Source organism: Topomyia yanbarensis, chromosome 3 (genome assembly GCF_030247195.1).
Source record: "Topomyia yanbarensis strain Yona2022 chromosome 3, ASM3024719v1, whole genome shotgun sequence".
NCBI lineage: Eukaryota > Metazoa > Arthropoda > Insecta > Diptera > Culicidae > Topomyia > Topomyia yanbarensis.
This window is the reverse complement of record NC_080672.1, coordinates 35,641,738-35,666,827: the sequence shown is the minus strand read 5'-3', so window position 1 is coordinate 35,666,827 and position 25,090 is coordinate 35,641,738. Positions and strand designations below refer to the sequence as shown.

General features: G+C 39.6%; 1 protein-coding gene across 3 annotated transcripts in view; it reads left to right on the top strand.

Moving 5' to 3' along the window:
• The first annotated feature begins 1,328 nt into the window (after window positions 1-1,328).
• LOC131693815 (DENN domain-containing protein 5B) overlaps window positions 1,329-25,090 on the top strand; it is a 69,566-nt gene continuing 45,804 nt past the window's right edge. For 2 of the 3 annotated variants that reach the window (XM_058981961.1, XM_058981960.1), the window contains exon 1: window positions 1,330-2,447. In XM_058981961.1, coding sequence (XP_058837944.1) covers window positions 2,210-2,447 — 238 coding nt within the window. In that variant the 5' untranslated portion in view covers window positions 1,330-2,209. Of the gene's footprint in view, window positions 2,448-25,090 lie in introns of all 3 variants that reach the window. The other variant, XM_058981959.1, reaches the window with a different exon arrangement.

The window sequence follows — 25,090 nt, the reverse complement described above, 5'->3', positions numbered from 1 at the left end:
GCAAACTCACTCCGAAGAAGCAAATGGTCCCAATACCCTAACCTTTCATTTAAGAAGTGAGCCCGATGACTTTTTTAACATGATGTCATTTTGGGACACCCTAATCAGCATGCATACATAGCTAGATAAAGCATTGATAAAGCATATCCAGAACATACTTGCAATATAGAAGGAATCTGAAAACAGCTAGTATTCTAAAGGCAAAAAAATGTAAAAATCGATAGTAACTATGTACTGATACCGATCGAAATAATACTTTTAACAGTCATTTAAATAAACCATGAAAATACTAATTTTAATTTCACATGTTTGCATCTCTCTTTAATTGACACAACTTATAGCGATAAATACAGATATAAGAATATTTGATGTGTTTTTATCCACAAGCAACACAAAGGCAAAACACATTTTTCCTCCATACAAATTTCGGTGGCAGTTGAAACTAATTCATTTGAACTTTTCGATTAAATATTTATATTTTTATAGAATAAGTTATTTCGCAGAATTAGTTACCAATCATAATTTTTTTTTGTTTTTTCTTGAACTCAACTAATTATGTTGATTTTTTTCACCGAACGGCTTTCCGTGTAATATTATCTAGGGATTTTTTTCTCTTCATTTTCATCTTCATTGAAAGCTTGTGTTTTCGGCTAAAGCGAGAGAAGCTTTAGCCCAAAATACATTATGACGTGTTCATCGTAATCAGCCCTTTTGATATTTCAATTAGTATAAAACAAACCGCATGTACGGAAAAACGACGTTCGAATTTTAAAGTAGGTACAAAAATCGGGTTATAAAAATGCGTTTATTCCACTCAAGTTTTATTTGAGCCTATCGCTGATTTTTAAACGATGATTCTTTGATGTAAAGACTCAACATCTCAATATTTTGTTTAACATTAATCTGTCAATGTCATTCCGATCGAGTACGAGACCTGTCAATGATCAGTGACACTGACAGATAAATGGTAAACAAGCGATGGCTTATTTGTATGCAGAGATTCGGCGCCTTTAATTGAACTGAAACGATGTTAAGCTCAACTTAGATATTTTTTATGTTTGTTTATTCCGGTTTTAATCTGACCGGTCATTCACTCGTTTTAGACAAATTGCCGGTCATCAGTAACATAACTCCTATCTCAAACCTACCACTCTGAACAAAACATGAGGCTAACTTCACTCCACTTCGCTCGATGACACCAACACATGCGCATTTGGCAACCTGTCAAACACAGGACGCTAGTCGGTTGAGACTGTATGTGTGTGCACCATTCGCGTGTCCGTCCACGAGAGTGGGTTGTTTCTCTTCATGGGCATAGCTTCGACTTCAGTACATCTTTGTCTTTCCTCTACTATTGACGTACGTGGATGGATGACAAACGTTACGCAGTTCGATTTACAGTAGTAAAAGTGGGAGTGTAGAGTTCAAAAATATTCCAAATATTCATGCAATTCAGTGCATAACATCGCGTTAATATTTTCGCTAACGTTCCAGATTCAAGGATCTATCAGTAGGCGGTAGTTTGCACTACTGGGTAACAAAGGATTCGGTTGATTCGAACGGAGTCGTGGTATCGATTGTCGAAGTGCAAGTTATCGAGGAAAATATCAAATAAATGGAAAATTAAACCAGTACACAAAGGAATGGAACGCCGTGCCAAAGGCGATCAAACGAGTGTGATATAAGAGTTAGGAAAGCAGAAATACCAGTCCAAATGATGCTGCAAAGATGAAGTGGTAACAGAAAGGAGGAAAAATAAGAAGGAAAGAAAATCGATCTCGCAGCAATCAAAAATCTTTCTTTCTCACTGATTTCAGTGACGGCAGAGGATTTCGTATGTTTAAGTGATATATTTTACATGCAGTCAAGAAATAGTGCATGTGTGAGTGGTGTTCCCATGGCTCTCGAAAGTCAGGCATTTAACGTGTAGAGGAATCGTATAGGAGTGTGTTTTGGTCAAGAAGGTCATCAGATTGTGTTGTTGTTTTGTGTGTTCGCGAGCAGAGCGTGCATTATTTACTCGCTGTCAGCTCCTCGGGTCAGAGGAGTTGCTATCTATTTGAAAAGTGATGTGTTGTGCGAAATGGTTCTGTGAAATTTGTATATAACGTAAAAAATCAGCCTAATTGCCAAAATAAGCGCTCGGCGTCACACAGACCATACGGTCGCTATTAGTCTCCTGTAGCTTGCCCCCTTACCGTCCGCTAGTATGAGCGATAAATCCAATGGCCTCAGCAGCAATGGTCACCCTAACGAGCAGCAAGATCCCAGCGAATCTGCTGGACGAGCTTCCAGTAGTCTGGGAGAATCCACCACCAGCCTGGATCCCGCTGGCAAACCGAAAGGACTGAACGAAAGTGTACAGCAGCAATTTAGCCGTTTTGCAGATTATTTTGTAATATGTGGCCTAGATCTGGACTCTGGCCTTGAACCTGATCTATTTGCAGGTAAGCCAGAGTAGTGGTGTAGGATTGACACTGGCCGTGAGATGAAGGGACAGACGATGAGTTTATGTATTTACTTTGAAGGAAAAGGTAAACGAACGGTGCCTGCTGAAGGGAAAGTACAAGAGGATCAAGGACAATTAATAGAGCTACATGCTTAGATTTTTACGGAGCTCTGTTATTTTTTACTGATTTTTACTCTTCTCATCCGAGACTTATCAGTAATGTGTAATATTGTAATTTGTAACGAATAGAATTGCTCTTTTCAATTTACATCGAAAACGATAGTTTCCTAGTATGGAAAAACCCCAAGACCTAAATTTTGGCCTATTCTACACAAGTTTTATTGAGTATTTTACCGTAAAATTGCAAATTACTAGTCCCCAAAAATATTTGTAAAATGAATTTTATACACGCAAAAGTTTGGTTGATTAAAAGATCGTTTGGAATATATTTTGACAATGTATCAATTGCCCACGTGAAAAACTGTAGCACCAAAATTCAAACACAATACTTCAGTTTGCAAAGTTATAGTCGATGCGAAAATAAAACGGATTCGTGAATTTCACCTAATATTTCATTTCACATTTCTGTAGATAGTCATAAGATTGCATTTTAAGTGTCATCAGGATCTGACACCGACTTAGCGCCATATTGACACTAGATTCGGACAAGACGAAGTCGAAAGGCAATCCTTATGGCTTATGTTTGTCTAAAGAAGGACACATCGCGCACAAAAATGGGTTTACCCAATTTTCTCCGGAGAATGAATAATTTTTTTTCACCCATTTTTCTTCTTACAAAAAATATATATTAATCTACACTCTAAAAGTTTAATTGGAATCGGTAAAAATCGACATGGAAAATGCTAAAGAACGACCACAAAAAGTCTTGAAAATAAATTCTAAATTGATTCAAATCATCCAGAAGAATGTCGCACATAACAATGTGTTTAAAACAGGTTCTAAACTAGTTGATATCTACGAGGAATATGTACACGAGGAGTTCTACCGAATATCGCTAATTTACCTCAATTTTTTAACAAATCAACAATTTAGAAAACAGCGAAATTTTTCACCAAAAAAACAGATTTTTGATTTTCCGTGTTGGTAAACAGGCAAAAACGAAATTCACACAGAGAGGCTAGAAGGGCCTTTTCCAAGCAACAATCCAAATGCTAATTGGTTTTATTTGAGTTTTATGACAGTTTTATCAAAGCATGACTGAGTAAATCTGGTTATGACGTATTTTTATGGCCCGCACCTCAACAATAAAAAGTACATCAACATGGACACATATCTATAAACCATTGATAAAGCATATCCAGAACACACTTGCAATATATGAGGAAGCTGAAAACAGCTAGTATTCCAAAGGCAGAAAATTGTGAAAACCTGGGTTCATATTGATATTTTCGGAATGGTCTTAACGAGTAGGTGCTAGAAATTTATGTTTGACGCCATTTTGAAATCCAAGATGGCGACTTCCGGATTAGCGAAATTCGCTATAACCCAATCAATATGGATATTTTCGGAATGGTCTTGAAGAGTAAGTGCCAGAAATTGATTTTTGACGCCATTTTGAAACTAGAGATGGCGACTTCTGGTTAGCGAAATTCTCTATAACCCAATCAATATGGGTATTTTCGGAATGGACTTGACGAGTAGGTGCTAGAAATTGCTGGTTGACGCTATTTTGAAATCCAAGATGGCGACTTCCTGTTTCAAGAAATTCGCTATAACCTAATCAATGTATGCAATATGGGTAATTTCGGAATGGTCTTGACGAGTAGGTGCTAGAAATTGCTGATTGACACAATTTTGAAATTCAAGATGGCGACTTCCGGTTTAGCTGAAATTCTCTACAACTCATACAATATGGGTATTGTCGGAATGGTCCTCATAAGTAGGTGCTAGAAATATATGTTTCATATATATGTTTCGCCATTTTGAAACCCAAGGGTGAAATCCGGTTTAGTGAAATTCGCTATAACCCAATCAATGTGGGTATTTTCGGAATGGTCTAGACGAGTAAGAGACAAAGGTCGATGTTTGACGCCATGTTGAATTCCAAGATGGCGACTTCCGGCTTCGCCTCATTCGCTATAACCCAGTCAAGATGGGTATTTTCGGAATGATCTTAACCAGTAGGTTCCAAAAATTGATTTTTGACGCCATTTCGAAATCCAAGATGGCGGTTTCTGGTTTAGCGAAATTCGCTATAACCAAATCAATATGGGTATTTTTAGAAGTTGAAGTTGTAGTACAAATAGTTTTAATTAAACAGTTGAATTTACTTGAATTTTGGCAATGTGTTTAATTTGAATCAATTCAAACCCCCAATTCACACCATATACGCCTCTTTCTTCTCTCACTTCCATTCTTACCGCACTCTTCTGGATGAACACATATAAATGTTTTGTATTTCGCTAGTTTATGATTAGATCTCATATTCGAGGATGTTTTGGATGATTGCCCATATTTTTCATGCGGGAATTTCGGTGAATCGAAAGTCGTCATGAATTTCAAAATGACATCGACCATCGACATTTGTCTCCTACCCGTCAAGATCATTTCGAACATACCCATATCGCATGGGTTATAATGAATTCCGCTAAACCGGAAGTCGCCATCTTGGATTTCAAAATGGTGTCAAAAATCAATGTCTCGTCAAGACTATTCCGAAAATACCCATATTGTTTGGGTTATAGTGAATTTCGCTAAACCGGAACCATATTGGATTTCAAAATAGCGTCAAAAATCAATTTCTGACACCTACTCTTCAAGACTATTCCGAAAATATCCACATTGTTGAGGTGCGGGCCATAAGGAGTCCACATCCGTCTGTTCCATCTTTCCGAAAATCTACTAGGTCTTTTGCATTCAAAAGCAATATTTTTACTAAAACCGTGTTAATTGCGAAATCCGCGCAAAAAATTACCAAGTTGTTTGCATTTAAAAGGAATTTTTTTCAGGAAAAAGTCAAAATCTTTTGCATTCAAAAGTACTTAGAATATTATTGCAAAAACCGTGTTAATTGCGAAATCCGTGCAAAAAATATCTTCCAAAGATATTCTAAGTTTTTGCTGTGTTATTTTTACGCGGATTTTCGAAATTACGCGGTTTTCACGCGGATTTTCGAATTAAAGCGGTTTTTTACGCTGATTTTCCAATTAACGAGGTTTTTTACGCGGTACGTATCCCCCGCGTATAAAACCTGGGTGTATATAGTGTTCATGGATCACGATTCATTACGTGTTCCGATGTAGAAGCATTTTATCTTATTCCATACTCAAAACAACACTAAAGCACAATAGGTACCACACAAATTAAAACTGCGTAATAGTCTTAGCTTTTTAGCGCTTCGGATTCTTCTCATTAGTAACTAGGACCATCTTGATGCCAGTTAGATGATAAATCTAAACTAACTTAGTTTAGCTTTTTTAGAATAAAATGCAACTTTTTGAAGTGAATAAATTCCAAAAAAAACAAATTTTTCACTTGCTGCCTAGTGCCAAAAATTGAAGTACTCAGGTTTAGTGACTTTCCTTGAAACAGAATACATATATTCGCTGTTCTGCTATCTTATGACAAGCGCCATTTAGCACATTTCGAGAAAAACGATTTTTAAAGTTAGAAGTTGAATATCTTGAAACTTATAAATTTTAGAAACAATTCAAAGAAGACAATTGATGCTTCTATCTATTTTGTATTAATCTCTTAAATATTACGAAGATCAGTTGACTATGCTGAGAGTTTTTATTATAAATATAAACAGAAGTCCCGCTCACACGTGTCATAGGTGGCGTGGCGTGACATAATCGAGCACGGAAAATTTTCCATAGAAAAAATCATCAATTATAAACTTTTATTTATATCTTTGGCTTCATTTAGTCTATAAACAATCGGTGAAATGCATTGTGAAGGAAATTAGTCAAGGAATCTAGAAAAAGAACTTATTTTTGGTTGCAGTGTTGCCAAATATGCTATATTTCCAGAGTAAAACTTAAACTGCATTTTTCTCACAATTCGCTTATTATTATTTTAAAAATGAGTATGCCATTGTATTCCTCAGATAATTTTACACATAAAACCATGATGTATAATCAAGATAACTTGAATCAATCCCCAGACACAGTCAATTGAAGCAAAAAGTTAAAACTTTCTCAGCACGTTTCTCGATATATCTCAGTAACCAAGCAGAATGTCAAAATTCTGAAAACGTCTCTTTTTAGAGATTTTTTAAACAAGTGATGTGGCATATCTAACGCAGTTTACCCCAAAATGGCGTTTAGAATAAGATAGCACAACAGCGACGATATAGTAGGGGACGGTGGGGAGTTGTGAACACTGTCAATTCAAAAATTTGGTTGAACCTTTAGTGTTTCGATGGAGACACGTATTTTTCGAAAATATGTAAAATGGGGAGTTATGAACCACCATTAGTGGGGAGTTGTGAACCATACATTTCACTGGGTTATAGTTTTTTTTTAAAAAGAACAGTATCATAATTCGAAAATCAGGGATATATCATACATATTATGATATAAAAATGTTCAATTTTATGCGAAGAACAGAATTCTGCCACAATTTTAATTTCCCCGTGCCACAACCGCGAATTCAGGTGACTTGGCGCGAATCATGTTGTCACCGACTCATTGCGAATCAGATCACTTTTCCATCTCATTTTTAGTTTAGTAATATCTTAAAATTTACCTTCTATAACCCTAATAAAAATAAATCGCAAAAATATTCCATCTCTTCTACTTTTTGCGATGGTTCACAACTCACCACCAAACTAAAAATGCCGATTCCACGCAATGACAATTTTGAATTGCTTCAGCCTGTGGATGTATTAAGGGGTCCTTAACAAATACCAGCTCAAATATTGAAAATCGACTAATATTTTTGGAAGTTATGCCTCGAAAACAAAACTATGTTCACAACTCCCCACCGTCCGCTAGTGGAAAGTGACTAGCGACCACTCATAAGTTGGAGCAGCAGATATAAAATAACTATTAGGACCTCGAAGATCGTTGAAAAGGTTCAGTATGATGACCGGAAACAAAACGGAAACTGTATACGATGCCAAAATACGTTAAAGATTTACAGTAGAGGACAAAATTATAAGACTACTGCAGAGATAAAGGGTGTCCCACATCAAATTGCATCACGGAAAAACTCTGCAGAAAATTAGTTAGTATATCGATCCGGTTCAGACAATAAAATATAACTTATTAGTGAGCTTTTGACATATTTTTTTCATTCAACTTCAATACCATAACCGCACGCGCGCAGCTTACGCTTAACTCAACTTATTAGGTTATGTAAAACATCTGGCGGCAGCTTCTCCTGTGCGAAAACCCACTTTTTCTTCATGTCATGTCCTCAGATTTGACCTCCTGCTTCAAAATTTCCCAGTATTTTTCGATGGGCCGGCTGGTCCGTTGAGGGAGTCCATGTCCTTGAGTACAAAAGTGACCCCGTTGACATCATACTACTCCAGGACAACATTTGAATCTTGGCACGAAGCTAAATCCGGCCAGAAGATCGTAGGGCCCTCGTGTTGCTTCAACAGAAGAAGCAGACGCTTCTGTAGACACTCCTTGAGGTAGATCTCCCCGTTTACAGTCCCGGTAGTCATGAACGGCGAACTCCGTTTGCCACATGAGCGGCTCACTTGCCAAATCAAGCATTCACTGGAAAACTTTGAAAGTTTCTGCTTGCTTGCTTCCCCCAGAACATCAAACTTGTGCTGGACGGTGAAGAACAGTAGCTCCGGGAGCTGTTGGAAGCCATTATGAGATACTGAGGCTTCCTCAGCAGTACAGTTTCCGGACCCGTGATTTTCCCAACGTATTTTGCTGTCCGTCACCATTTGGATCCTTCTGCACAAAACAAAAGACCGAACAAAATACTTGGACAGATTCAACTTTTTGATCACATCCCTGACCGAAGCATTGGGAATCCGATTAAACGCTTTCACTACACGCTTGTGATTCTGATCACTAATAGAACATCTATTCTGACCCCATTTCTGCTTCCGTTCGATGCTGAGCTTCGTAGTAACGTTTAATCACACGACTCACCGTCGACTGCACGATTCCGAGTTGTTTTCCGATGTCCCGATGAGAGAGTTGAGGATTCTACAGGTGCTTGTGCAAAATCTATTCCCGACGTTGCTTTTCGGATGACACCATTTTTCTAATTTTCGAAAAACTGACTGCTATAAAAATATAGTGCAAACAATACACTCTACACTACTTCTATCCAAATCTTCAAGAGAAAATGGCTTATTTTCCACAGCGTTTTTTTTCGTGATGTGGGACACTCTTTAGCAATGAACTGTGATGTGATTTCCCCATTAGATAACTTTATGAGCACGCCAATAGTCATACTATACCTCAGTATCAGCAGATGCTCAACCCGGCGAAAGGCCTTTCACCACTGCTGTGTTAATGTACCCCAGTCACAGGATTTTGTTCCTTGAATTCGTTCATTTCTATAGAAGCACTAGTGGCATAACAAGACTCTGATCAACAGAAACAGCAACAGGTCCAACATATTTTGATGTGAACGTTTGAATGCATACAATTTCTCTAATCAAGATTCAAATAAGTAAGTTTAAAAGAGCCCGGCAGAACACCAAGCCTTGGGGGCTGAATCCCACTGTGTCAGAGATTCGCGTAACACAGAAAGGGTAAGACCCACGACACTACGTGAGCGACTGGCATATTTTAGTCCTGCCAGCTATTCAATCCCCGGCACGGAGAAACACCTTGACTTGAGGACTCCTGTTTTCAGTCGCCTCTTACGACATGGGAGTAGTGGAGCAATTCTTGGTTGAGACACTTCAACCCGCCGGATGCCACACAGTCTCTAGGCTGGTTTTGACCAGAGAAAGTTAATAGACTGTTATCAACTTCCTAGTGGACACCAGCCACAGCAAGTGACAAGTTGCTACTTGTCGATAGCATATTTTCAAATTGACGGTTTGATTTCATACACACATTGGAAGCGTCATTAGAGGAATCCTACCGGACGAAAAATAAAATTCAATTCACTATCCCAACGCTTCCAACTTTGCATGTATCGAGAACGGACTGAGCTCGTGAATGCCATCATCACTAGTCAGACACAAACCAAATGTTGATTAATCTCTATCCATACCTCTCATCCCACTTTATTCTTTCGAAATAGTTTTCATCATCGCACCTTTTATGGTTTGAGAAAACCATCATTCCAGTCGTAAAATCGGATGAATGTTGAATACCGATCTGGGACCGAATCCGCTTGGTTCTATATTTTTTTGCTGATAACAATACATCAATATTTGAGTAGGATGAGTATAAAACTTCACAAGTATTTAAGCAAACATTGCTCGATAAGTGGGTACTCTACTGGGAATTGGTCCAAATGAAACAGATATTGACTGCATGAAACCATGAAACGACGGAGTTTCAATTATGGTATGTTTTGTGGAAACATATTTTAAACCCACACAGCGCAGTTCATAGCCATTCTCGTTCATCGTTCCGAAATTCTCACCGCATGCAGCGGAAGACACATTCAAACAAATCCTCTCCAGAATGATGGATGCGCTGTTTTGCTCCGGATGATATTGTACCACAAAGTGGAGAAGCTGTTTATAGTACGCTTCCTGAATGAAACCATCCTCTCAGCTGTACGTCAGTGAAACGTCTAACCATTATATGGGACTAATGGCTGATACAGCAGAATCGCCTAGAGACATTCCCAGCGAAAGACGGATCGTTTACCAGTGGGTTCATTATTATTTCAGATAATATGCCTGTTCTCGAGTGTAGTACCCAGTATCGTACCGACCATGCATATTTTTTGAAAACATGACGGTTGCGTCAGTTTCGCGGCATAACGTTGGACTAGTATACATCTACACGAACCGCTTTGCGATGCAGCAGGATGTTAAGCGAAAGATTGTTTCTACACGTTCGGCTCGGTCGGTGAAACCCAAACGGAAAAAGGCCGATAAATAAATTGTAAAAACAGACCTCAGACGGACCGCGAAGCTGCAGCTCAGCGGTTGTTGAACGGCGTGGATTTGTTATGAGCCAGCCACAGTGTACGGTGTACAGTGGACACGGCGGACAGCGGCGATCGGTATGGTATGTGGCGAATACTGCACAAATGTTGCATCAATGCAAACGACCCAGTTAAATTCATTGCTGTAATAATAGGAAGAATGAACACGCGGAGTCGTCAATTATGGTAATCCTCGAGTGAGCATATATGAGGGACGGATTTGCTTGTTGGCTGTGATAGTGATTACTGTTATTTTCTTCTTGACAGGGGGAAATTGTCAATTTAACAGCAGGCTCGTTATGGGAAGTGTCGTACGATTTGCTGTTGTTTGAATGTAAGTAATGACTACTTGCAACTTTCGCTTGTTTGACACGGTACCTGATTTTTATAGTTTTACTTGATGATGGGATTGTTCAATCCTAATCAAACGACAAAACAGTCTCTATAGGTCATAAATGATGTCGTTGATACAGATACGAAATATTACAGGGCCCAAATATCTCACCTGCGGTATACTGGAGATCCACCAAGTGACCCAGATACTCAGAGTTTTGGATTTTTTTTTTGAGAAATTTGCGCATCACGGAATCGCCCCAAGACTCTGTTCTAATTTTTGACAAATTAATCAATATTTCCTTATTTGTAAAGCAGATTGAAATTTGAGTAGAAAAATTTACAAAATATCTGAAGAAACACAATGATTTCAGATTTTAACCGCTGGATGACGTTATAAGTCTCAAAGTATCGACAAGTATGTGATTTTTATAGTGATTTATTTAATGTTTAGGCCAAACAACAATCAAACAACGTAATATGATCTGAGTTCCATGCTACCATTAGATTTCCAATTGGCTCCAACTGACGAGCAGAACCCGAAACATTATACAACTGTACGTGCTCACTCTATTTGTGGAGACGGGAAATTTGGTGACTCATCTTACCCTGGAAAAAATGAGCATTGGATAAGCTCCTTTCCGCGTGAAAGAGTGAGAATTCAATGCCTGCTTCTCATCGCCAACGAAACCTATGCCAAGTTGGATTTCAAGCTGGTTTCTCGGACAAAAGTTTTATCTGCGGTGATGTGTCCAGGAAGCGCAACTTTGTTTTAAACGATAAATTCGTTCGAAAAGTGATGATCTGACAATGAATTTGCAGTTGCGGAATCAACATTAAGCTTTTCACTGGCACCAAAACGGTGAACTAGAAACTACATTAGCAAGAGTGCCTTGAAAGATCTATACTACCTTCCAGTAAAGCTCACAAAGGTGCAGTGAAGCTCTGACCAGATTTGTGAAGCTACCACTACAGTCGGGAGGTGCTACAGTGCACGGAAAATCCGTTCATAAATAGTCACGATTTCGTGAACTGAACGATTTACGAGAATAGTGACCAAACTCCTGAAATTGTGAATAATAAACCTCGTATTCATGAGCTTATTTGTGTTACAAAGAACTAGTTCGCACGAACAATATACATGGGGTTGCATTCGAATGTTTGGTAGGGTTACTGCTGTTGTTCCCTGGACCAGTTAGTTTTTTTTTATGAATCTTGTTCATAATTTGGAGATACACTGGTTTGTATACACTAGTACAACTAAAACAGCCGACAGTTAAACGATGTTCATGGTTTCAGGTCCTATGTCGTGATTTCTGCAATTTCTCATCACGTTACCATGACATTTTATGCATGAGTTCAATATCGGATTTTTATAGCAGACAAGCGTGATTTATGTTCATAATTTCAGGATCTTAGTCACGATTTTCGTTATTTTTATTCACGCTATAGGGTTATTTTATTCACGATATTCGTCTTGCATAGGCAGGGTAGTGTAATGTTTGTTCATGATTTCAGGATCTTGGTCACGATAGTCATAATTGATATGTTTGTTATCACGATCTTTTAATCACGAAGTTTGTATCGGGTTTTTCTGGCAGAGTAGCGTGATTTATGTTCATGATTTCAGGATCTTCGCCACGATTTTCGTAATTCATATGCATGCCATCAAGATAGTTCATGATATCATCATTTTTAACATGATATTCGTAATTCCCATCCCTTCCCACGTTGTGACCTGTTATTTTTAGTAACTATCGGATTTTTAACGGAGAACTGGATCCTAAAAGTGTGACTAATTTACGGTGTCTTGTTTTGTGAACTATATCACGAACACGATTTGTGGCTTTAACAACGGCGATTTGAAATGCTTATAACAGCGCTGGCCACGTCCTTACAGTCATCGCGGAGGGGAGCAATGTTAGTGTAACAAACGTTGTTATGGAGACCGTGTATACCTCTACATCTCCATTTTGGCCACGGGAAGAAGTTTTTGTTAATAGGATGGGGTAAAGACTTACACAAATCTGGATTCACCATGATGAGTTATACGATCTATGCAACTCTCAGTAGTGTTATCATGTGTTTATTGATCTGGGCAGCTGGATGCTGAGAATTTATGATAGATTTATCGTTTATTGAAATGTTCGGTTTGTAAAAAAGCAACTTCAGCTCCAGACAGTCGGGAGTGCTGCATATGTTTAATTGAATCAAACGACAGGTGAACGATTTTATTATTCCTTACTCCTTCATGCCGGTGAAACACGGCATTTCAAAGACAATACAATATAATGAAAAGCGATTACTTTTAGTGTCTCGAGACATTTATCGATATATCTTAGAAATTAAAGGTTTCGTATTACACGCATTGTTTATCATGTATAAATTTTGGTATTATTTTAAATCACAATTATGTATTGGCTTCTTTCTCCGCAGACGATTGATTCTTCCCTCGGCATGATACTGCACCTTGACGTGGTCCGGGGGCTTTTCCACCAAAGCAGTATTACAGTGATGATATCACATAGAAACTTAGGATACGATTCTTTTATTTTTAGTTAAGCTACATTGTGATCAAATTTTGTACTTAACTTGACGACCGTTATTACCCACTTATGCCATGGTCGAAATAATGTACAATGTGGGTTTAGGGCCAAGTACTCTCTGGAGGCACCTTCGGATTAGCGACGAGCCCCGACCTGGGACTCTCCTAAATTTGGACTGTACCATGTCAGGGCTCCCGAAGATAACAATATACCAAACAATCTTTGAGAGCCCTACGCGATAAATCATGCAAACCTTCGCCCGCGATCTCCAAAGCACGATAGTACTTCGTTGATAAAATGATCGTGATAGAATTCACAACTTTACAAACGCTAACCCACAGGCGTCCGTGTTCGCGCGGTCACGGGTCGATCACGTTCGGAAGTCTGCTACATGGCCGCACGACTACAGAACCGTAACTATATTCACGAAGCTGCGTACATGCCATCATACATAGGCCCACGCGATCGAATACGCTACCATACAAATGTCTGAGTCCCTCGTCATGAATTGGCAGGAGCGAACATGCAAATGCGATCGTCCACCAATACATCCATAATCTCGAATACGCGAAAGTGATATGGAAGAACGCACTCTCTTTTAGCATCCGAGCCATATTGCGAAAATTGAGTATCAGATTCACGGTCCGCGCGCGCTTATCTAAGAACACCCGCGAATATGCGAATGGAAACACGGTTATAGAATCGAATTTATACATGCGAAGTTACATACACGCGAGCACACGCGACATGCAAATGCCCACGCGATCGAACACGTTAACGGACAAACGCTCGAGCCCCTCGTGATGATGCACGCGATCGTGACGTCCCTGTATTTGCACATGTCTGCACCGTACAACAAATGTCATTTAGAAGCACGACCCGCTGCAATTGATCTCGTCTGCAGTTGTAGCAAGTGATTCTGACGGGTAGCTCTTCCGACACCCTAGCTCTACAGCTCCAGTAGAACAACTCTCGAAAAAACATCTACACACTCTTACGCAAATAGTGAGCATCCACGCCAACTCAGACAAGTATGCACCCCTGGACTCGAACGCTAAAACTTACACATTCCACACACAAACTACCACAGTAGGACTCACAATTAGACATATACATACAAAATCACACGTAATAATTACAGGTATTCGTCTGGCAACCGGGTGAAGTACATCTCAAACGCAGAACTTATCATTTCAATGATGGCCTTGGATCTGCATTGCCTGTATTCAAGGCACCATACCCGAGCAGAGTCTGATATCAAATTGAGAACTAAACTTGATGTTGTGATGTAGTAGATAATGATTGCTCAGGTTGTTATCGTTTTGGTCGTTTTAAAAGCCTTTTTTCATAAAGATAGGTGCTTCCCTAGCAGTGCTAGAACCTTTCCAATTTATACATCCAAATGCTCAATACAATGCACCTAGAATTGTCCACTTGCTTGGAAAATGTAGCCAAACACAGTCTAAATTGATAAGTTTTATCAGCTTTCAATAATATTGCAACATAACGAAGATACATGAAAAATTCATTTTTCGTTGTTAACGTAAACCGTCCCTGGCAGCACTGCTCCATCGGAATCCAATCAGACCTGGTAACTGTTAATATTTAAATGAAAGACAATAGTCACATTTATCGGCCTTACTTGTTTTTGTGAACAAATCTTACCTAAACTAAAAATTATAGCTGTTCAAAAACGTTGTTGTCCACAAATAACATGGACATGAATGGGTTAAAGTACGGTTGTAACCAGAGATGCCAGATACTTTTTCCAAATGTCTGCAATAAAATTTTTAAAAGTCTGGGAGTACCAAAACTGTCAGTCAAACTATTCTCGACCAAAAATGACGTCATAATGATGCGTTATATCAAAGGAAAATAGTGTATTTATAGCCCAAGATAAATAGATAGAAATAGCTTATGGAGGAAAAATCGAAAGTAGATAAAGCTGTAATTTGAGACTAGTGTAATCAAAAGCCTTTATTTTCAAAAATCTGTAAATATCTGCAACCAATCTAAAAATCATCGAATATATGTTTCATCTAAAAAATCTGCAGCTAAAATTAAAAGTCTGCGAATTTGCAGACATGTGATTTTCGATTTACGAATATACATACCATTGGATTTATCAGATACTTTAGGACTAGCCGATAGTCACTGGTTCTTAGACACATGAAAGTCTTGAGTTTTGTGACGAGAATTCATCGCTTTTATTTTATTCCAATTCTGACGGCCCATGCTGGTTGTAAATGGAATAAAAAAATCAAACTAGGCTTCCAAATTGACCAGCTTTTTGGGTTAAATACTCCTCTGTGCAACGGAACATATCTTCCCCGGGATGCCGCTAGTGAATTCAAGTTGGCCATCTATGTATCCAGAAAATTATGAAACTTTCTTGACTACATCTCTAAAAGGTGCAGATAGCAACAAAACAAAATGGGAAGCCATATTTCTTCGGAAAACCACGTATTCAATACTGGGACTGGGAGCGGTCACTGTGCATGGTTTACCCTATTCCGATCATAGCACAGGCACATATGGATTTGTCCTGGATATGTGCTAAGCGTGCCTTGAGTTTTGTATTGTAGAACTAGGTATAAAGAAATAGATAGGGCTCACCACAATCATTGGAATTACCTGAGGAAGAAATGCATTTATGTATCATATAAAACGGTTCCATTTGTCCGTAATGTAACGTGAATTTTTCATTGGCTTCATCGCATGAACGCAATTTCAAATCATGTAAATGTACTTTGATTTCGTAACCGGCAGCATACTCCTTCATCTCAAACTGTTGTACGCATCGATATATTGTAGGTTGCTTTGCATAACCTTTCTTGACCTGAGCTATTATCTTGAACTTTATATGATGGATTTGGAGAAAGGTTACTTTCGTAAGCTTGAGCTCCATTTTCTCCTTCAGTAAATGTTTCATATGGGGAATCCACAAATCTTACAAGCAAAGCGACTAGCTTAGTTTTATCGGGGACAACTGTAGACAAATTTCCAGGGTCTTACAACTTTGTTAGTTGTTGGTCCAAAATGTAACGGAGACAACGTTTGTGCGGTTCTTTTTTTACTTAAAAATTTGATAAGGTATTAATAACAAAAATATCGATAAAACCCTACGTGGTCCACTAGCCTATATATGTATAAAGATATTTATCTTTATCGGTTCGCCCATTTTGAGAAACGATGTTTTGATAAAAACTTGTTTCAAGTTTGTAACACGCTTCCGCAAACTGTCGCAAACCGCTGGTTCGATGCTGAGCATGAGAATTTTTTTACTTATTGGCAAGGATTTGAAGAAACGTTTTAAGCTTATAACAATCAATTATTCAGAAGTAACCTTACCGACCAGTTTATTTTTGAAAGATTTGCAGTTTACCCAATTCTAGATAATGTTTCAAAAAGTTGCCCCAATCTTACGAATATTATGTTATCCCCTCTTGTATATGTATAAGTTAACTGTAAAGTTTTTTTTAGTTTCATTATATAAAACAAAATAATATTGAAATGTGTAACCCCCTAGTTTTAAGAAATTCAAAATGTAAAACAATGAAAAAATGACACCTTTAAGCTAACGCAAATTGGAAAATGTTTCAAAAAGTCTGATCGTTTCTAAGTTGATGACAGAAGGCCAATGACTAGGTCTTTTATGAGGGCAATCTAAATTCTATTTAAGGTGCATTGATTTAAATTGCTTAAATAAAAATAATCTAAATGCTATGTGAAGCGCTCAGCATAGATACAACCGCTGTGAGAAATTAAATTTGCGTAAGGTGCCCTATCCATTGTCTTAAATCATGTCACCACAATCTCCTTCGGATGATACGTTGTTTCGAAATTTAACTCCCACACAAATTTAAATTTAACACAAAATAATTAACTTTTCTATTCAGCGGGATGCATTAATTCTGCACTTTCGGTTTTGCCCATCAAAAAAACTAACCAACCAGCCAGCCAGCCTTGAAACAAATGCTGCTATACCTGTCTAGTGAAATAGCATCCATTGCAACAGCGCTAGAGAAATCCTACGACTTGAAGAAGCAAAATAAAAGCTGCTGTGATGGCCTGTGTCATACCCTGCCTGCACGGTGTGAACATCTTGGCTATCTTACATTCACTTTCGAAACACTTACCGAGAGCAACTTCCGACCGACCACGACGATAGGATGCCACGCTATATGTATACATAGAGGCAGTAAAGTGCAACAGCACAATGCACTTCCAACCCGAGTTATTAGCGAAGCCATTGTGCTGTTGTCGGCTCCGCGCTAGACTCTTTTGAATTCGATTCAATTAGGAAAAGCTCGTGTTTCCATGGTAGCAAAATACAATACACCTTAATAAACAGTCAACGGACCTAAACAGGGCGAGGCGGCTTGCTATGAGAGCCAACGAAAACTAGAAGAGGTGTGGAAAATGCACGCGGTTATGTGAGGGGTTGTTTGGTGCGCGTAAAAATAAGTACACACAAAACAACTGAGGCACTCATTTGCAACGGTTGATGAGAGCGACAGTTGGTGGCAGTATATTTTAAACATTAATGTTCACCCCGTCAAGCACATAAATTGCCAACCGGTGAAAGTTTAGTTGACTGTGAACCGAGTAGTAGTGGCGGCAGCAGCCAGCAATCGGTTAGTGTGAAATCACTACATAGTTGCTTTGGTTTTAATTTGGGCGAGCTATTTGCGGAAAAGTGCTTTCAGTGCATGGGCATGGGTTCTTTTCGATGTTTGTATTTTTTATTCAGTCTGTTTATTTGAGACGGCACGGTACCATTACAGCTTGAAGGTGCCAATTTTTGCATTTTATACATTTTAAATGTCCTAAAACTAGGGGATTACAATAAGGGATTTTTAATGACAGTCTTGGATTACCAGGTCAGCACGCAGCGGGACGTCAGGTGATCCTCGTCGGATCCGTAGGGAATAGGTCAGAACGTCGGCTCGTTTTCGGCTTCAATTATGGTTTATGCAGCAGATTGGTGAGTGAAGACGATCACGTAGTAGTGCTCTAGTACGAGTTGGCGCCACAAAGGCAGTTGAGGGGACTTCTGAGAATGAGGAAAAGAGTAAGAGAGAGGCGAAATTCTTATATTGATTCATTTTAGGAAGAGATAGATACGAGACAAATAAAGGAGATCGCGGCTTGCCATAACATCTCTAACTGGGATGTTGGGTAGTCTTCCTCGAGCCCGAAGGGTATCCATTAACTGAGACCTGGCGGTGCACGCCCAGACAATGTGTTCGATATCGTGATAGCCGTCACCACAACCGCAGATACCACTATCCACGAGTTCACTCCACTGAAGATGTGCATCCAGCGTGTAATGGTTTGCCATGAGTCGGGACATCACACGAATGAAGTCACGACCCACATCCATCCCCTTGAACCAAGGTTTCGTCGATACCTTAGAGACTATCGAATGTAGCCACCTTTCTAGTTGACCATTGCTCTACGAAGTTTGCCAACTTTCGAGGGTTCTCTGATGAGTAATACTGAAAAATTCGTTGAAGCAAATTGGTTTTTCATAAATGTCACCTTCCAAAGCACCCAAATTAGCTAAGGAGTCCATCTTCGCATTGCCCAAAATACAGCAATGAGAAGGTTATCTGGAAAGATTTGCCAGTTAAAGCATTCAGTAGCGCTCGCATTTTCGCCAAAAAATAGGAGAATTGCTTTCCATGAAGTAATGGTCTGCGGATAATTTGTCAATGACCCAAGGGTATACTGAATAGCAGCTAGTTCTGCGGCGTAAACTGAAGTAGGGTCACTGAGTTTGTAGAATGCGGTGAGCTTTTGATTGAAAATACCGAAGCCAGTGGACACTTCGAGGTTCGATCCGTCAGTATAAAACAGATCAGTAAACCTTACGAAATTTTCAATCACCACTGGGTTCAAAATATCACATCGATATGAGAATTTCCAAAATCTATTTTTCACCGGAAGAACGCCATCTTTTGAGTTAGATGAAATGCATATTCGCCGCGGAACGATCCGTATACCATTACCAACAGCATCGAGAAAATTGACCCTTTGTTGGCACTTCTGTTTCAGATACCTAATGTGGCATCTTCAGGTGCCTTTTGAGTCGAATCAGACCCCTGTTTGACCCATTAATAGAAACTGTAGTTGTGCTGGTTCACGCTTCCATATAAACACGACTAGCTCAGTTTTCTCCGCAGATAAGTCGATACCCAGCGTACAAGTCCAATGGTCCTTGTAGGTCGACAACTTTGGGTCCCATAACAGAAACCACTCCGTAGCCTGCAGGTTTCCTTAACGTGCAGAAATTGTCAAGACATTCATCGATGGCATTGACGTAAAAATTGAATAGAAGAGGATGTCTAAGCCCTGGGGTAAACCCATGTAGCTGAATCTCAACGTTGACGAATCGCCATGCGAGAAGTACGTGTGCTTTTCCGACAAAAAATCAGAAAAAAATTGTTCAAAGCGGTTGAAAGACCATGCTGGTGCAACTTCTCAGAAAGAGTGTTGATGGAAACTGAATCAAAAATCCCCTCAATATCCAAGAAAACTTATACCATTTGCTCTTTACGAGAATAGACCATTTGAATTTCTGTTGTCAACAAGGCAAGGAAGAAGTTCGTCCCTTTGCCTTTTCGGAAGCCAATTTCTGTATCTGACAGTAAGCCATTTGCTTCGACCCAATTGTCGAAGCGGAATAGAATTTTTTTTCTCAAACAACCTCCGGATGCAGGACAGCATTACAATCGGTCGATATGAGTTGTGGTCGGAGGCTGATTTTCCTGGTTTTAGAATGGCGATGACCTTCACTTGCATCCAGTCATTAGGGGCAGTGTAACACTCAACAAACTTATTAAATAAATTCAACAAGCGTCTCTTGGCAGAGTATGGCAGATCCTTAACCCATTATTGCCCAACTTATTTTTCACGCGCATCACAAATTGTGTTTTCCGATCGAAGAAAAATGTGGTCATTCCAGTAAAATTATTTTTGTACTCAAAGCAGCTGAAATGATAAGGAACAACCAGTGAAAATTAAAGATTGATCGGTTAATCGGTTCCTGAGATGTCGTGATCGCCGCGGATGAACTTTTCAACAAAATACAACTCCGAGATAATCGAGTTTTACTGTCAGTGCAGCGAGTCAACGGTCGAGCATATCAAACACTACGCACCGCCTACGAGTGGTCAAATGGGTAGCGGTCTATGAATAGCTGTAACTCAAGTTGTAGTATTCCGATCTTAATGAAACTTTGAGAAAATTTTCCTCAGCGTATGTAGTTTCAGAATATCTAATTTACAAAAATTCGATTTTTTTCATCCAAACAATAATGTGTAACTCCTTAAGGGAAAATTGATTAAAAACAAAACATAAACACCGATTTTACAACTCTAACTTCTCTAAACATATTCTGCAAGAGTATATAAACAATATTAACTCGTTGATAATGCCTGTTCTGCGTTATTAATTGAGTAATAGGAGTTATTCTTAGCACCTACTATATATAGTAGGTTGGGCAATAATGGGTTAAACAAGTTGAATTTGATTCTGTCTGGCTCTGGGGCTTTATTGTTACATGATAAGACAGCAAGTGAGAACTCCATGTTCGCGGTATCGGGGATAGATGCGACGCGATAGGTCTTCTGTGCCGAAGCGGAATCCGGACAAATCTTCTTGGCGAAATCGAATATCCAATGGTTTAAATAGTCCACGCTTTCGTTAGTACTGTTTCGGTTTCGCATACATCGGGCCGTGTCCCAAAGAGTGCTCATCGATGTTTCTGTCGTTAGTTCGTCAATGAACCGGCGCCAATAACCACGTTTCTTGGCTTTCATCAAACCTGTCATCCCGGAAGGTTTTATATGCGGAGGCCTTTTCCGTGTACACGTCTGAGCACTCTGTCCCACAATGGATTGGGAGAACGTTTTTGAATGTTTGTGCCGGGTAATGGGTGTTCAATAAAAAATGAGAATTTTTTCAGTCATGTAGTTAAAAAACAAAAAAAAATCACCGAATTCAGTTAAATAAATATTGATTCTTCCAAAAAACCTCAATGAATATTGGAGAAGGGGCCCTGGTCAGCCTTACGACGCAACTTAATCGTGATACTCTCACAAGAGCGCTGGACGGCACTGATGTCCATCTTCCGGATATAATTCCGGATCCAGGTGGTCAGCTGCTTTGTATCCTTGACCCGCCAATTATTTTTTTACATTAGGGCATTGAGGGAGCCGAAAAAATCCTCAATGGGACGCACTGGGGCAAGTTGGTCTGGTTCCTTTCATTAGGTACGTGTGGTATCTTTTTCTGCTCAAGATACTCCAGCGTCTTCTTGTCGTAATGAGAAGACTGCTTGTCCGGCCTGAAGACGTACTTCCCATGCGCATGATGCTCCTTTAAGAACGGTAGACGATTTTTTTCAAGACACTCCTCTTGGTACACTTGTTGATTGATGGCCAGACCGCTCGCCTTCAAACACGGCTCTGAAATCCCTCTATCTGATATGGCAATGTACAGCATAACTTTTTTTTTATTTATGCTTAAACTTATATTTACTTCGGGGGGTGTGACCGACTTGTCGCTGGAATAGTAGCTGTCATTCCCTTGAATGTGGGGCTTCGAGAGCGGAAAGTGACTTTCTTCGTCCAGCACGAACGACGTCTTGCGGTAGTTCTTCGTCATCCACCAGTACAGCGATTTCACGATCGCTATCTGCTCGTCCGTGTACACGGGGACCGAGCTTTCTTCCGACAGATGATCATCTTGAGGGTTCGGCGAATCAAGGTATGGAAGCAGTGATATTTTCAGCCGGCGTCACGCAAACTCGTTCAGTCCTTGTTGTCGAACAGCTTCCAACGCTTCTTTCATTTTCTTCGTCATTATCTACGCCGGACGGCCGCTACTGACCTTTCGCTTCACGCTTAGGGATGCCAGGATCCGGTAAACTGTACTCACGGGCACGTTTTCGTCTCGAAAGTAGTCTACCGCAAACTTTTTCTTCCACGATGACCATGCGTTTCGTAAAACCGTGCAACAAGTTCGCGGAGTGCTTGCTGTTTCGACGCCATCTTCGATTGTACTGACAGCACCCGAGCGAAAAGAAACATGGCACCCATTTCTGGAGAGAAAAAAAAATTACGCTCTTTACGAGAGCATAGCGGTTTGTTGAGGATGGTGGTGTAGCTTTCTTTAGCATTTCTGTAAAAAAAACGTTTGGAACGTCCAGCAAGGGAACGTTTCAGTTCATCTCCGCGTAGTTTGCAAGCGGGGCATGCCGAGAGATCATTCAGATTCTACACAGTAAGGACACTTCTCAGCATTCTTACTGCACATTATCTAGGTAATTTTAACGGCTTTTTCACGGCAGGCCTTATTGCTATAATGGGTGGCTGTGTAACCCAATTGTTTACACTTTGTGCAATTCATGACCCGCGGTACGAACAGACGGACAGGTACAAGGGCTTTGTGCAAGAGAATGTAGTTCGGCAAAGCGGTACATGCGAGGGTCACCCGATAAGAGTTTGATTGGGGGTACGTTTTTGAACCATTCCCCGTGACTACTACTGATTACAAATGCTTGCACTAAAGTATTTTCACCGGATGAAGTAAGTGATCTCTAAAACAGCCAACCCCGTACTGCAGCAGACCCTCACATGTCAAACTCTCATCGTTTACGACGCCCTCCAGCTCTACGCTTACCGCTGGAATATATACATTATATTTCCGTGTAAAGTGCTCACAGCAAGCAATATCGTTTACATGCTTTGATTTAGCTAACAACACTTTTATCTTTTCCAAGCGGACCTTTGAAATTTCGGTCACAGCCGATCACATTTCTGTCAGGTCTTTAGAAATCTGGAGAAAATTCAACGATTTAGTCTTGGACCGAAAGAAGACCACAAATGGATCAGTTGAGAGTTCTGGGTAGCGTTTGGACCGGGGGAGAGCCTTAGGAGTTGAACCGGATTAAACTTCCATTTGACCATCCAGAGAGGAAATCGTCGAAAATGTCAACGCACGGGGTCAGCGCCCGAGCAGACGAGAGACGACAATAAATGAGTTGAGAAAGATAAAAATGACTTTACTTTAAACTGGTTTCTAACGTCGAACGCCAGCTTATACAATTGGCTATTGTTTAATCCTCACGCACCAACAAAAGACTAAGGAATGTGGCGGTAAGAATAAGACACAAAGCAACACCGAGACAAAGCGTCGAATCGCACACCGCACAGAAATAAACAAACACCCGAACTGACTAATAGTTACGGTACGAATGACACTTCTTTACGATTTTGAATGATGTAAAGTGAGAGTTCAAGGGGTTAAATTGATCACAGAAATGAAAAAATGGAATTTGTACCAGGAATATGCAAAGTATACTTTTCCTTTAGTAACTATCGACAGAAAAGAGAGTATGTAGTCCGATTATTACTAAATGGTGACTGCACCTTTAAACAAAATGACTCTCATTCTTGTTTATGTCTGTCGTTTTTTTATTTTTATTTTCGTAATACGAACCCCAATAAACATCGTATAATTTGAGAGCCCAACGACCTGTTCAGGGTATCATCCAAGCAATATGTGGAATCGTTGGACTATATGGGTTAAAGTTCGTATATATATTTTTTATTAGGTGATTTATAATCCCACCCAAATGCATTTTCCAAAAATTTACATTATCTTGTTCACCGAATGCATTTTCTGGTAAATTTCGCCATTCATAGGCTCACGTTTAATTAAAAATGCAGAGCTTCAAGAACACACCTATCGTAATTACTGATTCGAACCAAGTTTTTTTTCCCGTCAGTATCAACTTAGAGGCAAGGCTGGAACTTCGTATTTTTCATGGTATTACCCACTCAGGAGGTTCATTATTCTGGACATCAGTTGGCTAACTGCTGTCTACCATGAAAAAAAAAGTCAAGGGGACGGGCGATGATGGGGTTTGCTACTTTGTTTCGTTTTCAGTTGTTGAACACCATAATAGCAGGACACAGTTTGACAGAAAAAGATACGAAACAAGGAGTGTGTGTAATTTATTCGTTTGAAAAGGTGAAAAAGATCGATAGCGGTCAACCGAATGAATTGCAAATTATTTGATGTTTGTGACAACAGTATTAAAAATGAACATTGAAAACGTATTAAACTGTGCAGATATGCACTAAACCATTTTTCAGATCTTACTTTCCTTATCCAATGCTCGACCGCAAGAGAAATTCAAATCATTAAATCATCCTTAATTGGCCGGTGCGTTATCGAAGCATCTCTCTCTTCCTCCGGCTATGTTATCGTTTTTTTTTTCGAAACTGATGAATATGCAATGAATCAAGAAAATTAAATAATACCATCAGACATGGAAAGCGGAGTTGTGCGAGGGGGGTGAGTTGGAATTTCGTGTACCTCCCACAAGAAACAAAAGCTCGCCAGCACACGTTCAACTGCTTATTTACTCTACTTCCTCGAATGAATCATTCCATTTTCCGCATCGACATCATCGTCGCACCCAAACCGGTGCGCAATGAACAAGCAAAAAAAATCAACATCGGAAGTGCATGTCGACTTTTGCTTTCGGAACTATTTGAAAAAAAAAAACGAAAAAAAAGCGAGCAGTTTCTCCCGACCGAGGTTTGGGAGGCCGAGGACAAGCAAGAAGTGAATGGAACCTTGACATGCAATACTATTCGCCAATCGCTTTTTTCCCGGACAATTTATTAAA